Here is a 17,876-nt window from a genome sequence, read left to right as displayed (position 1 = left end):
TCGACATGCTCAATTATCAGACCAGCTCTGGTGCGGTTTCACACGGCTCCTGCGTAAACTGATAGCAATTACAGATATTGCCTGTTTATAAGAAAATAACCCTCAGTTTGATTTCTGGAGGGAGATAAAGTTATTAAAAGCAGATGTTTTACAGGTAATATTGAGGCGAAGATTGAGGTTTCAAAAGCAGTGAGGAAAACTAAAGCTTTTTTTTTTTCCTGATCGTATTGAGATCTTAAACCAACACAGCATCTTGATAACCAAAGCTACAGTAGTTCTTTCATTGTTGAACGTCAAAAGGAGGTCAGATTTCCAGGTCATATTTCACCCCAATTTAAAAAAAAAAAAAAAAAAAAGGAACCATTTTTGCATAAAGAAAGAAATAAGCATATTTTAGGCCGATTAAAAATGTGATTTTTTTTCTAAATTAAAATCAGAAAAATTTATGAATATTTATTTAACAAATAACAATAATGGGAATTGGACAGGGGGTGCTAAATTATCCTAAAATTAATGCAGACATATTTATGTCAATATTACTAATCCGCTTCATTTTCTTCAAGTGACATTAATTACATTTTGCGGTAAAATATAACCCAGACGTCATATTCTTGATAGGTTTCACGAGTTTTGAATATGATTAACTTTCTACAATTGTAAACAAAAAGTAGTGGTTGGTCACTATATATAAATATCTCCCGTAAAATGAGTTCCTAAAAAAAAAAAAAAAAAAAAATTGTGCAAAGACAAAAGAAAGGCATTTGCATCTGTGTAAGACAGTCATGGTTGACTGATTCGGTAGCGTAGGCATACTGTAACGGGATGGGACCGTGTGAGAGGGGTCAACAGGGATGAGGTAGGGGGTGTAACGTGTTCTCTTGTACCAGAGGGAAAAGCAGAAAGCTCCTAAACTGCTGGAAAAGGCAATAACTTTACAGTTACAGAAAAGAAAAAGAAAAGAACATCCAAATGTTGCACATTCATTTGCATGAGGAATATGAGAGAATCTTCTCTTTTGAAAGATGCATTAAATCCATCTCAAACTTTCAAGCATATATACACACACACACACATCTTTTTTCTTTTCTTTTTTGGCCCAAATATCACTTCTGTTTTACAGAAAGCAGCATTATTTTCAAAACAAAAAACAGGGGGGAAAAAAAACATCTGTGCTATATTGTTCCACAAGAGGTGTCACTGATGGTGCAGTTAGTGTTAGTATTATTGTCTTCATAAGTCACAGTTTGTTATTCTCATATTTATAATGTGCTCACAGTTTACATTCATTCTAGAAACTGAGCCCATAGAACCTCTGGCGCTAATAAAGCCACAATTACTGCCAGACAAAATCCTTGTGTGTGTGTGTGTGTGTTGTTCAGGTGCACTTCTGTTTCACAGAATAGCCTGTTTGTTCCATGCTTGATTAAAGCAAATTTGTAATTAAGCTCATTAATCAAAAGCAAAGCCCTAAATAAATACTTTGGCTCCCATAGCAATGGGGTACTTCCTTTATGTGCTTGAGTCCTTCGCAACCGTCCATTTGAGTCCTTCTCGCTTTGTTCCCTGGTCAAGGCTTTTTCTTGCGCTTTGAAGGTGATTGCATTTAGTGTTCATATATTTACAATTTAAATTTTTTTTGGGATGATGATGTGCATGTCTGTTCTTGCTGAAGTATCAAACCTCAGTAAAACTTCTTGTAGTGTGCTTATGTCTCTGTGTGTGTATGTGTGTGTGTGTGTGTGAGAGAGAGAGAGAGAGTGTACGGTGTGGTCAGATACCAGTTCTGTCGCTGTAGAAAGGCGTCACGTGGAACATGTAGCAGTGAGTGCAAACTCTCACTGGCTTCATCTGACCGTATCTAGGCAACGGGGCTGAGTGTGAAGAGCAGCGCGAACAGAAGATCTGCAATAAATATAAATCATCTTATTAGAGTTTGAATCAGGTGAAATTATTGTTACAAACAATGTTCTTTCAGCTTAAAACTATAGAGAGCAAGAGTGAGTGTGTGTTTAAATTCACAATCTTACAAAGATAAACTTAATAACCTGATAGTTATTAAACTGCTCATACAGTTTATGGCTCATGGCTGATCTGCATATGTAGAGTTTTTTCCATTATTTCTCTCTGCATGTAGCCAAATCTAGTGAGTTTTGAGATTAAAACTTACAGGGATCCTAAACTCAAAATTCCATACTTTTCCAGACCTCTCAGTAGATTTTTCAGACCATATTTATGGTTCATACAGGCATTATACATGGTATATAGTACAATCATCTGTAAATATTTTCTTTGTGGTTTTCTCAGTTATAACATGCGCTTACGAGAAGACACATAAAGCGCTTACATATAATGTATGTATAACCTATGTATAACCAGGGCTTGACATAAACACCTGCCAAATGCAGGTGTTTATTTCAGCAGTGGCGTGTAATGCAGTCACTCCTACTAGCCACCTTTGCGGGTTGATATACACACATTTATTTTTGTCAAAATTGGTCAAAAATATAAATGTTTCAATACAAGTCGAATCGATACTGTAATATCTGAAACTCTTCCAATACTCATTTCCCGCAGAATAGATACAGGATATCATCTGCTCTTTCTCGCTCTCTCATCTCTCCGACCACACAAACCCGCCTCCCCTCACTCACTGAATTATTCTCATTCTGAGTAGTATTTTTCCATTTATTTTCTACATAGAGAGTAAGAAAAACTTTTTTATGCTTGCTTATTTTGCCAGTTTATACATTTAGATTACTTTTGGTAAAATGTAATGCTCAATTAATAGTAGCTAGTAGTTTGAGAGTTTAGGGAGACAATTTGTAAGTTTATAAGTTAATAAGTTCAAAAGATTTTTTATTTTTTTATTTTATTTTTCCATCTGGAGCAGTCTATTGCACTCTATTCTGGCAAGGGTTTGAAGATTGGACTGCTGTACCTTTCCACAGCTCCTGCAGTGATGTTTTCTTCTGATGACTGTAAATGGCGCTTCACAGGCAATGCAGGAATTGCAGGCCTCATCTGGCACCCATTCAGGAGGGTCTGATGTTGAAAGAAGAACAGAGAAAGGGTTGCAAAAACTGATAAAGGTCTGCAGGTGTTGTAATCAGTGGCCGTTTATCTTCATTACATATTATCATAAAATAAAACATTTCTCCTTTTCATTTAGTTTAACTTGATGTACAAAAATAGCTTAAAAAAAAATGAAGAAATGTACTAATTAAAAAGGTACCAATTACTAAACTCAACAAATTTACTAAATTTAAGTAATATTTAAATAATATTAGTATCTCAATGATACTACAATAACAGTCTCAACTTCAACATCAGGCCCTGTTTACACCTGGTATTAAGATGCGTTTTGGTCGATCGGATCACAAGTGAAGGCGTCTACGCTAATTTGAGCTTGACCAATTTCAACCACTTCTAGAGGTGGAACAGAAGTGGTTGAAAGTGGACCAAAAAAAAAAAAAGACACCAAGTGTAAACGGGTACATGCCTCCCTCATCTACTTGCGATCTAATTTACTAAAACGCATCTTAAGACCAGGTGTAAACAGGGCCTCAGAGCCTGATTTCGATGATGCTCTTAGGATTTGTCCTCACAGAAATGACTGGAATAGTCAAACATGTTAACCTGAAGTCCACATACTTTGGCCAAATAGCATATCTTAAAACCTTCTGATAAAAATCTTTGTATATGGAGCAAGCCTATGATGTTTTACAATGTTGCTCACTGGGGCTGAATCACAAATATGCCAACTTCCCTACAAAATCAAGTAGGCCAAAAAAGTATGTGAAAAGAGTAATATGTCCAAATTCACGGCTTCATAAAACAGAAGGCAGAAAGCAGATGACCTACTACTTCCGGCGAGAATCTGAAACGTGCATACAAAAGATTCTTTACCATCCCGTAAAGGAGTGACGCAACTCTCGTATTAGGTCACATGGCAGTGCCAACATGGTGGATGTAGTACGTCCACATTGCATTGAAACTTCACATATTCATATTAACAGAACATACTTTTTTAACAGTCACAAAGTACGTACTTCAGTAGTTCAAAAGAAGTACCTACTCAAAGTATGCGATTTCAGATGCATCCTAGGTTTTGAATCCTGAACATCAAAATAAAACTCTTCATATTGGCCCTCATTTATCAAAAGTGCGTACACCAAATTTCCAGCGTACACCTGGCGTACACCCAAAACCACGGTGACTTTGAGATTTATCAATATGGACGTTGGCGTACGGCACGCTCAAATCCTACGCCAGCTCAGGAGGTGGTGTGCGCACGTTTTGAGTGCGGGAATGCGCAGAAAAAAAATTCCTAACACCACAAAACGCACTGACAAACTAAAAGATATGATATATTATGACCCACTGTAAAAAAAAAACAACATAGTAATTATAAACCTCAGTGTTTATTTTTGTGCAACATGGACTTCAATGTTTAATTTGTGTGACTTTACCAAAGCATTTGAATTGTAGGCATATGTATTCCTTAAGTTGCGAGCCTGTGCGCTTTACCTGACGTTTCAAGCCTTGTTTATACTTTCGCCTGGCTCCGCAGTGCGCGCACCTCCCCAAACGGACGAGGCGTTTATACTCGACACGCTCACCGTTGTACTATTCTTTGAAACGATGGTTAGGCCAGGGTTAGGCCCGGCAGGTGTGCACGGACTGGGTTTAGTAATGCAAGGCTTTCAATGACCAAAAAAATAATTCAGACTGACAAAATAATAAAAATGACATTCTTCTTTTAAATAATAATAATAATAATAATAATAATAATACAAATAATAATAATAATAATAATAATAATAATAATAACGACATTCTTCTTCTAAATAACAATAAACGTCATTAATAATAAAAATCTAGAAATCAAGAAATCATCGCTTTCTCTTTCTCAAAGAAGTTTCTCTTCTTTGCCGTCTTCCGTGTGTCCATGGCGTAAAATGAGGGCGTGGGGGGAGCGGAGACTTGAATATATAGGGGCGTGTTATTCTAATGACGCTCGTTTTCAGCCGCGGCATTTATCAAGCGCAGGTATTGCGTACACCTGGATTTCAAAGGTACGCACAGCTTCATAAATCAGGCGGTGAGAAGAGTGTAAGCATTATCTTACGCCAACATATACGCCCGTTTCTACACAAGAATGATAAATGAGGGCCATTGTGAGCATATAGGTGTTGTACTGAACTAACCTTCAAACTGTCCCTCTCGGGCTTTGGCAGCGAGCTCTGATGAAGAGATCGTCTCTTGACAGAGAGCACAATCTTCCAGAACTGCACTGCCCAGACACGGACCTGAGGTGCATATCAAACAGCACATTAAACTAATGATGTCGGGCATCCAATGATGAAAACATGCTGTTATAGTTTCCAACATCTTTCAGAAGCGTGCCTCACTCACCTTTCTTGGGATTCTCATTGTCCCCTTGGTCAGCTTTTGTAGCCATGACCTCAAACAGAGTCTTTAAGATGCTTCGCAGGTCACTTGCATAATTAGTTTGCAACTGATCGGCCACACCTTCAGATATTTGAAAACAAGACATCGAATATTCTTTACCATTCAAACATGGCTTTACCAGTTCACGTCACAGGCTTCAAATCCATGTTAAGTCCAATGTTATTAGGTAACCCACCTGATATGCAGACAAAAAGACGATGGATGAGGTCACTACTGCTATGGAAACGTGAGCGAATTTTGTTGTGAGCAGCGAGTTTGGCAGCTTGCAAAGCCACTTGAATCTCCTGGTGATCCAGATCCTCAGACATGTCCGAGCTGGTTGTCAGGCTAGTGACAGGGCTGAAAGAGAAGAATATTAGATTTAAAATGAATAATCATCATCATAATAATAATTATAAAACATAATACAAATAAAACTCTTCTAAAATATAGTTTAGAACAGTGATTTAAAATAAAAAGTGTCAATGAAGTATGACTAATGGGTCGAGATTGCTGACCTTCCTCAAGGGAGAAATTCACATAATCAAGTTAATCCAGAAAGTGTGACCCTATGGCTGAGGGAACACTGTGGGTTTTGTGTAATACCTTGCTGGAATCACAGAGCAAGTTTTAGGACTTAATTTTCACATAGGCATTAAAATAAATAAAAAAGTAAACATTTTCCACTGCAAAAGTGGTGCTTGTCAAGGTGTTAAGGTGGTAGCCAGGGCATTGCTATATGCAACAACATATTCTGAGAGGTTGTTCAAAGCATTGTCACGTCATTACAAAGGGTGGTTGACAAAAATATAGTCACAAGAACACACTGCTAGAGTCCTCAATGTCTCCAAAGCAACTTACACTGCATTCATTACATTTAATCAGTTCTAGCATTTCCTGAGAAATGAACCCAGCACATTGGCACTGCTAACATCATACTCTATGCCCAGGGTTAATGGCAGTGATGTGAGCTATTAAAACTTTACTGTGTTTGTTTGAACACCTCAGCCAGCACCACTGACTTAACCATTGGCTTTTGGGAGGGAGTACCAATGACGAAAGTGGTGAGTGTTTAAAAACCTGTTTGACAAAACCAAAATTACAAACTTATTTTCCTTAGCTAGTACCACTACAAAAACTAAACATAAACTACAGAGTGCTTCAGGAATGAGTCCTAAAACCCAGAATTAAGTTGGCATTTTTGCACTTCCGTTCCATCGTCCCAAGTCAATTTTTTTTTTTTTTTATGGGTTTTGGGTTAAATGCCACTGTTGAAACAAGCCTCCTTCCCTACAAAACACAAGCTCAAGATTGCATTTAATTTTGATACATTCAAAAATGACGTCTTGATAGGTAGTTGCTCACAAGTGGCTAGAAAGATTGTCGTGGGCATTAAACATCATCACACCAAACAGGAAAATTAATCTACTAACTAGTCCGCTTTTACAGCCTTTTGCTCTTTGAACATGAACTTCCATGAACTTCCCAACTTGTTGATTTTAAATAAAAGTGTGTGTGTTTTTTTTGGAGTTGTTAGAAGCTTAGTGTTGGTGAAGTTGAAGTCTTGCAACCTAACTTTCGCTTTTTACTTCTAGTGACTGAAATGTTTACTTTAAGACCTTAAGATTCACGAACCCTGTTTTCAGACGTGAAGGTTATTGCTAACTTCCAGGTCGGCCTATGAAAATTCATCATCCCTGCAGCACTCTATAGCAACAGTGCTGACATATTCCACCATTGCCCATCAGATAAAAGTTTACCTGGGTGTGTATGAACTTGACAAACTGCATGTAGTGACAGAAACACCGTCAATGTCACTGCTGGGGACAGAACTGAGGGGGGACTCCAGAGAACTGCTGCGGACCATTTTGAAAAACATGTGGGGAAGATGTGGGGAAGATGAAAATGAAATATGAGAACTGAAAAGAATGGCAACCTTCATAATGAAATCAACTCATGTAACAAAACAAGGTAACAAACAAAACATTTTCAAAATAGGCAAATCAAATAAACACAAATAAACAAACCTAGACATCATTCTGTTATCTTCTTTGGACTGTTTTCCAAAACCTTCCAATTTCCCTTTTACTGTAGTGTTAGTCTGTGTCCGGCATCCGGTGTCCTGATGGGTGCAACTAGGTCCTCCCTCCCCTTGTCCCGAGCCTCTATCCTGAGCAAGAAGAACCCCTGAGGTGCATTTCTCACAGCAGGAATAGTGGGTACAGTCCTGACTGCCCTCCTCATCTCTCGCTTGGTTCTGCAAGGAACAGTGTGGTACAGAAGGGGTTAGGTGGCCCTGTGAAGGGGGCAGGGTGAGCGGTAAATGTCCATTTCCCTTCCCTGGGCTGGCAGCAGCTACTGCCGATTTGATGACAGAGCTTGTGATGGTGAGCTTGTGCTTATCAAATCCCAGCGCCATGCCCCGGCCAGCAGGATCCATGGCGTCCTCGTGGTTGTCGACGCATCCGCCAGCACAGCACACACAGGAATTAAGCAGGCACTGAGTGGCAACTAAAGCCCCACCCTCACCGGGTTCAGAAGCATCGGCTGAATGTGGCAAGACAACGGCCAAGTCGGTCAAGCTTGGGGAATGAGGGTTAAAAATAACAGTGGCGGAAAGCTTCATTCCACCGGTACGATTGGCGATTTCCTCCGCAGTCTGTACACTATCTTCCTCCTGTAACCCTTCCCAGCCATTCACCATGGGCGACCTGTCGGGGTTCCCCAAGGACTCATCCGATTGGCTCAGTTTGCGCTGACATTCCAGATTGGTGGTGTTGCTTGATTGGCAGATTGTCAACCAACCGTTACATGATGAGTCGGTCAACGGGGTGGGTCTACTGTGGTCAGGGGATCTGAGGCATATGGTAGGAAGGGGAAGTTGTCCGGGACACAGTTCGCTAGTTATACCAGCCTCCAGGTCGTCCATAAAGAAAACTCTATCGTCATCATGGTAGGAACCCGGGACTCTCCGCGGAGATGCCTGCTGGCTGGAGGTGGCACTGGAACCGTCGAGGCTACTTCCTCTGTAGGGTCGAGGCTGGCGGGCTGGGGACTGATTCTGACTTGGAGGGGAAAGAAGCGTAGACATTTCATCCCCCACTTGATGCACCATCATATTAAGTTGCTCTATCTCTTCTTCATCATACTGCATGGAGCAAGCCAGGTCTACATCTGTGGCCTCCTCTTCCTCACTCTCGCTGGAGGTCTCGGGCCGCCCCATCTTCTCCTCATCCTCCTTCCATACGGAATCTTCTTCCTGGGCTACACAAAGTGTGAGATCCACCACCTCCTCAATTCTGTCGTCCTTTTCCAGTGTCTCTAGATGGCTCTCAGGACCGGTGGAAGCGGCTGGGTCACTGGTCGGTGGCATGCTGGAACCTACAGGGAAATCTCCATCCTGGGAGATGCAGAGGCTACGCTCCAGCGTCATGAGCTCTTCTTCTGTTAGAGTCTGCAGCAGATCCCTGATGTGAAGAACAATTATATGATTCAGTCATGTTCTTCAGTTGCTACATAAAAAGTTAATATGGTTTAAATCTTAAAATCTCATTGCTGCAATTAAAAAAGTTATGAATGCCAGTTCTACTCAACTACCATAAAGACTGCAGGCAAGGCAATTCGTTTTTTTTTCTGTGAGATTCAATCGTTTTCCACACGAGTAAGCATATTCAAAGCTATTCCAGGGCATGACCGTGTGAGTGTTTCACTCGCTTTTGTGACCAAAAATAGATGTGGATGTGTGCGAATTGTAAAATGCATTTAGATGTGTGCAAATAAAAAAGCCCCCTTAGGTCCTTAAAGCAACTAAAAAAAATCAGTTTCATGAAATGTATAAATCCTTAAATATCTTAAATTGTATAATAAAACATCTTAATGATCTTAACCCTTTAAAACCGGATGTGTTGTTGACGACACAGCCAACCAAGCTGTATTCATGTCACTGTAACTCTTCAACCGTTTGCACTATCAAAATAGTTCCTGAAAGTAGACATCGTGCGCTTTTCGCCAATATACGGCTTATTACGGTAATGTCATGCTTTTCGTCTACAAATGACAGCAGCGCGGGATGGAAGGATTTGAACAGAGAGATACGACGTGCGGCATGTTTTGGATTGCATAAAATAATAAAAGAAACAAACAAAAACATGGCGAAAGAAGTGTTAGACAGCAGAAGAGGGGATTGGGATGATTTTAATGAAATTTGGGAGGCGGATGGCCGTTACTCTTTCACGTATCTAAGCATGTAGTGCGTGCATGTGTATGTGTGCGTGCCTATGAATGACATGTCATGTATGTTATGACATACATAATTTGTATGTGTGCGTGTATGACAAAAAGGGTCCTAAATGAAAACTGTGCAGCCCAATGTCACAAAAAAGACTTGTATATATGTATTATAGTTCATTTTTCAACTTTAAATTGTTCGTTTCTTTCGGTCATCATTTTTTTCATGTTTTTTCTAAATAAAAATCAGTAAATTTACTCTCTCTTTTTTTTCTATTTAAATTCAATTTACAAACTCACCACACACAATAATGGTCAATAACTGTAATTTGTTGAAAGCTTATCTTTTTCTGAAAAAGATGACACCTTGCACATGAAGATAGCACATTGTTTTAGAATTTTACAGTCAAAAAATCTAATTATGTGAAAAATACCTATTTTAGCTTCAGGTTCTAAAGGGTTAAGAAGTCTTAAGTTTAGGAAAGAAAAAAATCATTACATTAGATTGTTAGATACGGCCTGTGGTGCGATTAAACTTCAAAAAGATATGATTTCATTACACAAATGTAAGCGCTGCATGTTCAAAGTCAAAACGTGGCGCTTCTTTCTTGCTCGTTCAACAGGCTTGTGGTTCCAGAGATTTATTTCCAACGATTGCTTATGATCTACTGCTGATGAATTATGACAGTGTTTACTTTATGAGGCTTATAATGTAATATGCGTTGTAGATTGTTGTAAGTGTGCAAATTTGATCTCCATCATCTTTTTGAATAAGCAGGCAGCAATAGTAAAGCACCTAAATTTCATTATAGTTATAAAGACACATTTAATTCTCACAGAAATAAATTCAATTGTATTCATGTTATGGCTGACAACCAATACAAAGGCAGATTTTATAAATCTATAGTAGACTCTTGCATGTTTGAATTGAAAAATAAAAAATCTACATACTCCACGCACTTACACTACTTCAGACAACAGCACAAATGGAGCGTTTGGTGTTAACAGCCTCAAGATGTTGCGGTGTGGTGTAGACATTGAGTACAAATATCAACTAATCAAATAAAAATAAATAAAAAACGAACAAAAATAAAACAAATAAAAAAACTGAAGAAAAATGTCAAACAAAAAAGTAATCCAGCAAAATCAATGCAATGTCGAATGCAAATGTATACAGCCTTACCATAAAAGCATTGAAAAACCTGAAAAACAAGCTATATCTGCATCAGATGACCAAATCAGAGGCGTCAATGACTAACTATTGTGAACACAAACTGTACCTTATTTTTCTCAGCAAAGTACGGAAGGGCCGGAAGAGTTCAGACATGTCCTCTGGTTTGCGGTCGAGGTTAAGAGGCCCTTCAGAGTAGATAACAAGGCCACTAATAAGAGATAACATGACACACGATACCATTACCAGGTGAGTAAACGTGTATATGAAAGAAAAGAGGATGACCCATACAGTGTGAGGAAAAATGTATACTTAAAGAGGGATTTGGAGGTGGTTGACATGAAGAAAACAGATAATTACAATGACATATCACTTACCAGACAATGGCAAGTCTAGGAATTGTAAACATAAGAGCTGGTTCGTAGTCGTCAATCATGTCTTGTGTAAGATAATCAAGCTTCAGGGCCCTTGAGATTGGAAAACATTAATACTGTATATATGAATATAATTACTATTAATAATAACATATATAATATACACATTTAATTAACGTGTCACTTTAAAATGATATTAATCACGTTTCTTCTCCTTTCTTTTAAACTGATAATGCAATGCATCATGATGAGTATTATATTGCGAGGTAGTTGCAAGACCTGAATATTCACCTCTCAACGGTCTCACAGAAGAGCACAATCACCTCCTGCTGGATGTAATACTCTTTCGGGGACTTCACAGGCACCATGGCTGACACGTAGCTACAACAGGAAACAGACAGATCCAAGATAACATTACATTACTTTCACCTTTTGTATTAATACTTTTAATTGGCTGCTGAAGTGACATGCTTGCAAAGCTAACCTGCTTGTAAGTATGATAACATTAGTACCAATAAAGATACCTAGTAATGATTTATGAACTGTCCAAAAGCATAAATGCAGTCTAGTCATCCTCATAAATATATATTATCATAAGTGGATGCAAAAAACAAAACAGCTGTGCATATTTTAAGGTACCTGAGCTCAAACTCAGCGAAGAGGCCGTCAAACTGACGTAACGCTTCCTTCATGCGGTCTGTGTAGTTGTTGAGATCTCGTAGCGCTTGGTCTCGGGTGATGTTGCGTACTTCCTCCAGGCTACGGGTGAGGTCTTTAGCCAGAGGTCTCATGGCCATGCTCTCGATTTCACGATTCATGATGATCGATCCTGCTGCCAGGCACTGGAGAGAAGAGTGATAATAAAGTCTCTGCTTCTAATGGGTTACGCCGCCCTGATTCATGGCCACAAGTGACAGCTATGATACACTGATGTTCTGAAGGTCTTTATATTCATGTTCTTTTGAAAGTTAATAAGAAAGATCTCTAGGGAAGATCTCGTTCTGAAGGAAAAGCAGTTAGCGTGCACTACCTCTGCCCCAAACCACAGCTGCCCGGCAAGGTTGTCATGACGGATCTCTTCTGGGAACTTCACACAGAAGTCTCTGTTGGCTCGGTCTTCAGGTATGCATTCATCCATAATTTGATTTATGATGTTTAACACATTGTCCTACACATTTATTGAGAAGACACACAACATGCAGGGTTAGAACATTCACTTAAAGGGTTTAAGGGAGATTATAATGTCAATGTTTTTCACTTTTCCAACACGATTCCACTCATGGGATTACCGGATAAGGATTTTTAAGAACATCATTAGAGACTGCACTCACAAACTGAGAATAACTAAAACATTTTTTTTATATAGATTCACTATAAAAATTCCCATGATTTGTTTTCAATTTTCATACTTTACCAGGAAATAATGATTTTAACATTCCCTGATAATCCTGGGGTTTCTATGACTGTGGAAATCCTGCAAACTGTTTCAAGGTATTTTGTGTATTTATTGGAAAATTAATTCCAATATCCACCACAATTCAAAAGTTTGGGGCCAGTAAGATTTTATTAAAATTATAAATAATACAAAAAACTAAAGGAATGAATCATTTTTTTCAGCAAGGATGCATTAAATTGATTAAAAGTGACAGTGAAGACTTCCATTTCCTATTCGTCAAAGAATCCTGAAATAAATGTCACAGTTTCCACAAAAATATTAAGCAGCAACACAACCGTTCTTAATATTGATAAGAAATGTTCAAATCAGCATATTAGAATGGTTTCTGAAGGATCATGTCAAGTCAAGTCAAGTCTTGTATAGCGCTTTTCACAATACAGATTGTATCAAAGCAGCTTCACAGTATTAAATTAAAATAATACAACAAGGTTTGTTTCTAGTGGAATTTATTGATTGATAAAATCAAATTAAATATCCCCATAATATCCCCAACTGAGCAAGCCAAAGGCAACAGTGGCAAGGAACCGAAACACTCCATCAGGTGACCTAATGGAGAAAAAAAAACCTTGGGAGAACCCAGGCTCAGTCGGGGGCCAGTTCTCCTCTGGCGTTTATTAACTAGAGACCGGATTGTAATTTGAACTGTAAGATTAAAAATATTATATGAATGCCTGGCTGAAGAGATGCGACTTTAATCTAGTTGTAAACTGGGAGAGCGAGTCTGAGCAACGAACACTATCAGGAAGGCTATTCCAGAGTTTTGGAGCTAAATGTGAAAATGCTCTCCCTCCTTTGGTGGATCTGGATATCCTAGGTATGACCAAAAGCCTTGAATTTAGTGATCTTAAAGAGCGCGATGGATTATAGGGCGATAGAAGATCCGTTAAATAGACTGGAGCTAGGCCGTTTAGGGCTTTATAAGTCAGTAGCAATACCTTGTGACAGTGAAGACTGGAGTAATGATGCTGAAAATTCAGCTTTTCAACATTTTAATATATAATAAATAGAACATTTGTAATTGTAATATTTTTTCATAATATTACTGTTTTTTACTGTGTTTTTTTAAATCAAATAAAATGCAGCCTTGGTGAGCATAAGAGACTTCTTAGCTTCCTTGCAACTTGTCATTGCAAGAAAAGTGAGGAAAAAGACTGGACGGACTGGAAAACAAACATTTGATAAAACTGTCCAAACAAGACTGCGCTCTGCACTGTGAGTGATTAACCTGGCAGGAGCGGAACTGGTTGACCAGCAGGGTACACCTCTGAGGGTCCTTTCTGCCGTCCAGACTGTCCAGCTCAGTGGCCACCTGGTTCAGCTCTTCATCTGCATAGTAGAACTGGGCCAGCAGCTGCGGATCTGACCTCTGTATGAAGAAAGCAAGCAAATGTAAACAGATGGTCTGAATGATCTAATCAAGTACCAGATGATCAAACAAACTGGCGCTAAAGTAAGCAAGTATCAGAGTCCAGCAGTATGGTGTGTTTCTGGCACTGTGCGTAAAAACATTTTTTAAAGACGCATATCTTGCAACAACAGCCATTCCCACACACACACCAGAAGAGCATGTAATGTAACGATAGATGTCAGCGCTGGATTAAAGAGCACTGGTGAGGATTTAGACCTTTGGACCCCTTCTGCTCCATTGGGCACTCAACAGAAAACATTCTCTTGCATCATAGGACAGTGAAGGTGTATCTCAAAGATCTTGGGGTCTCACAAAGAATTGGAATTTGAAAACAATGAAGAGTTCAGATGCAAAAACCTCTAAATGCCATCTGAAATTTTCTTCTAGAATGATCATTTTTATGAAGCTCGTATATTTAATTTCAATAATTTCACTTAAATGGCAATTAATAGGTAATTTTCATTGCCATTTAAGTGAAATTACTGAACTTAAATATACGAGCTTCATAAAAATGATCATTCTAGGAGGAAATTTCAGATGGCATTTAGAGGTTTTTGCATCTGAACTCTTCATATATATATATATATATATATATATATATATATATATATATATTAGTGCTGTCAAATTGATTAAACGCATTTATACATATATATTAATTAATATTTAGCATTAACCAGAAAATAAAACTCTTGAGATTTAAAATCTCTTTTACAAGAGGGTCCTGGCCAAGACAGGCAGTGCACTTAATAAAATAAAATAAACACATTTAAAAATAAAACGCATATAATTAATTTAGTGTTGCTAGTCAAGAGTTGATATGATGTTCTGGTCCTTAAATATAGCTCGGTCTCTACTTCAATGCTGCTAGTCTTTGCTTTTTTGTTGTTGTTGTTGTATCATAGTATTTTGTATTGTAAAAGCCCACAATTCTCCAAGCTGCATACTTTATCATTCATATCCATATCGCACCTAGTTTTGTTCAATCCCTTAACCTTAAACAGAAAGATTAATAGCAGCAAAGTTTGCCTGAGCAAGCATAACTAACATGTAAAATGTAGCCTACGTAAAGTTGAGTGTTATCTGCACGTTGTGATTTGGAGTGTTTCCCAATTGGGACATCTATGCTTCCTGGACTGTGGCTGTTTGTAATCTGCACATGAATTTGCCTGGGATGTGGCACGTGGCTGGAACATGAACCAGAGCTGAGGATAAGCTGATTTGAACCGGTCAGCCGCCCTATGATGCCCACGCAGGTGCAATCAAACCACCAGAGAGAGACTCCCAAATTACCATAGAATAACTAAGCGCTGCATAGGGAACTAAAAGATGAGGAAGGCCTATACAAATATATAAGGAAACAATATTGTTTAACTTTGTGTGACAATTTTGGTTGTGCATTTAGTGATGAAAATGTCTGTACAATGCAGTTATAAAATTACAACAACACTAAAACAAAAATAAGGAACTGCATCATGTAATGCACTAACAGAAACATACTTTTCTAAGCATCATCCAAACATCTAGAATACTTGAAGAACAATCTTTTCTATTTGACTGATTCTGTACACGTACAATCCATTAATTTCAGAGCGTCTGATACCTTAGTTCACTCCCAATGACAACAACAGGCATGTTTGCGAAGAATGTCTCCAAGTGAGTCACAGTCAGAGGCAGAACTGCACCCATGGGCCAACGCTTCTTCGACAATGAGAGTTTGTGCATCTCGAGGGGTGGCCCGGGTTTAATTCCAACAAAACACTTTACCGCTCTAACATCCTGTTGTAAGATTAATACGATTTTTAAGACACATGTTCCCAAAAAAAATGTATTAGACTAAAAAGTGACCCTAATCTCTCATAGAATCTGGTTAAAAACCGGTTGACAACAAACCTGTAGCAATTAGTTGCCAAGGTGTGGATTGCAAGAGTGTTTCATAGCTAAAGCCATTGTGAGCTGTGGTGAAATGTGTTTTTTTGATGTGTAAAATACAAATTGGTGACAGCAACGAAGTTTGGGGCCACACAAAGGGCCATTAAACCTCAGCAAAGGCAATGACCTATAGACTTATAGACCTTACGCTCCAGAGAAACAAGCGTGCAGCAATCTTTCAAATTTTGACTTTGAACTTCTGTTTTTGCGGTAGCTCTGTATAATATATATCTATAGCATCTCTGTTCGAAGAGTTATTAGCTGGTGAAGTGGATTTACTTACTGTAGAGTTAATGAAAGTAGGCATGAGCATTGAAATGTTTGAAGCGGACGTCAGGAAGATTTTAAGATGAGCCGTTCATTCGTAAATCCGTACGATCTTACCTTCATGTTGTGGAAATACAAATCAGAAGATCGAATGGACAGGAATATATATTTTATCCAGTCTAATCGGATTGATATATGTTCTCAGGGTTATTGCTGTCAGCTAAAAAACATTTACATTAATTGAAAAAAGTTTAAATAAAATAGAAATATGAGATGAAATGCAAACTAAAATGAGAAATGTTGCTTTGTCAGAGTAGATAAATATATTTCATCCAATCTAATCGCATTAATATATGTTTTCCAGGTTATTTCTCGCTGTCAACTACAAAACATTTACATTAATTTAAATAAAGTTTGAATAAAATAAAAACATTCGATGAAAAACAAACTAAAATGAGTCAACCAACTGAAATAAGTTGAAGCACTAAAATTACTAACGGAAAATTAATAATAAAAAATAATAAAAAACTGAATATAAATATTATATTTTAAAGCAAATGCTAATAAACCAGCTGAGAACATGATGACTTTGTCCCTTCATTATGAATGGACAAAGTCATCTGAATGAATAATAAAGGGTTGTGATTCAAAACGACCAGAAAATCATACCTAGAAATATTGGCATATGATACCCCAAAAAGCGGTCTAGGTAGGCAGCTCACATCATGTGATGCTAACAAGATATTCATGTAGACAGCTTGCATTATACGACGCCCCAAAATGCTGTCTAGGTAGGCTGCCCACATCATATGATGCCCCAAATACTGCCTAAGTAGACTCGCTAGGTTTAAAAACACATTCACTTAATAATAAAGCTATTTGATGAGTATTTATTAACTGAACTGATGGCAAGCCTACCTTTGGCTTATAAAGCCACTTTCGGAACCGATTCATCATTGGTCACCTCGCCAGTTTAGCGACAGCTCCGTACCAAACCCGAACCGGACCTTTAAACCCGAACACAAACACACAGCTAGCGAGCTAAGCTAGCGCCTGCTCTTCAACAATGCCGTGCTGACAGTGTTGAGTAGAAGCCAAAAAGACAGACACGGACAGTGTACATCCACTATTAATTAATCGCGGGCACGGACTCTGCCCTTATTTCCAGCAGTCGAGCGGTTGTCTTTGTCCCCAAACACACAGGCTGCTCATGACTAAGCTTTTGAGCTCGAGCTCAATCTGACTACGGAAGTTGCGCTCGCGCTGCTTGACTGATTACACTCGGGTTGCCAAACAATCCGCTTTTTTATTCCTAAATGATTTAGTACAGTTGTTTTATCGCTCTTCCGTTTAGTTGACATAAATAAGCAAATAAAAGGGAAAATATAATTGTCAACATTCTTTTTATTTTGCACACATTTTGTTTAACTTTTTATAAAAAAATTTGTAAATCACTTTAAGGTGAAAACAAAATGCTATTATTTTGATCAATATAATATTTTTCACTATATGTTAATTTTTTTGGGGACAAAAGAGAACAAAGGGAATAGCGCTGGAGAATGACGTCCTCTCAGGAAAAGTCGGACCGCC

At 38.3% G+C, this 17,876-nt stretch overlaps 1 protein-coding gene across 2 annotated transcripts; it reads right to left on the bottom strand.

The window, feature by feature from the left end:
* Positions 1–1,093: 1,093 nt before the first annotated feature.
* Positions 1,094–17,555, bottom strand: zfyve28 (zinc finger, FYVE domain containing 28). Of its 2 annotated transcripts, none has more exons than XM_084393814.1 (14): positions 17,205–17,555; positions 13,905–14,045; positions 12,254–12,391; positions 11,863–12,065; positions 11,515–11,604; positions 11,227–11,316; positions 10,959–11,060; positions 7,479–8,918; positions 7,212–7,307; positions 5,648–5,811; positions 5,416–5,532; positions 5,208–5,309; positions 2,939–3,042; positions 1,094–1,902 (listed from the first exon to the last, which is right to left on the bottom strand). In XM_084393814.1, the coding sequence occupies exons 1-14, from the start codon at positions 17,241–17,243 to the stop codon at positions 1,771–1,773; spliced, it is 2,958 nt and encodes a 985-aa protein (XP_084249940.1). In that variant the 5' UTR covers positions 17,244–17,555; the 3' UTR covers positions 1,094–1,770. The 2 variants fall into 2 exon arrangements, with proteins under 2 accessions (XP_084249940.1, XP_084249941.1); XM_084393815.1 differs by having other exon boundaries at positions 7,212–7,304.
* Between the last annotated feature and the right edge of the window lie 321 nt (positions 17,556–17,876).

The sequence above is a fragment of the Rutilus rutilus genome, assembly GCF_951802725.1.
Source record: "Rutilus rutilus genome assembly, chromosome: 21".
NCBI lineage: Eukaryota > Metazoa > Chordata > Actinopteri > Cypriniformes > Leuciscidae > Rutilus > Rutilus rutilus.
The sequence above is the reverse complement of the archived record's forward strand: the minus strand, read 5'-3'. Positions and strand labels throughout refer to the sequence as shown.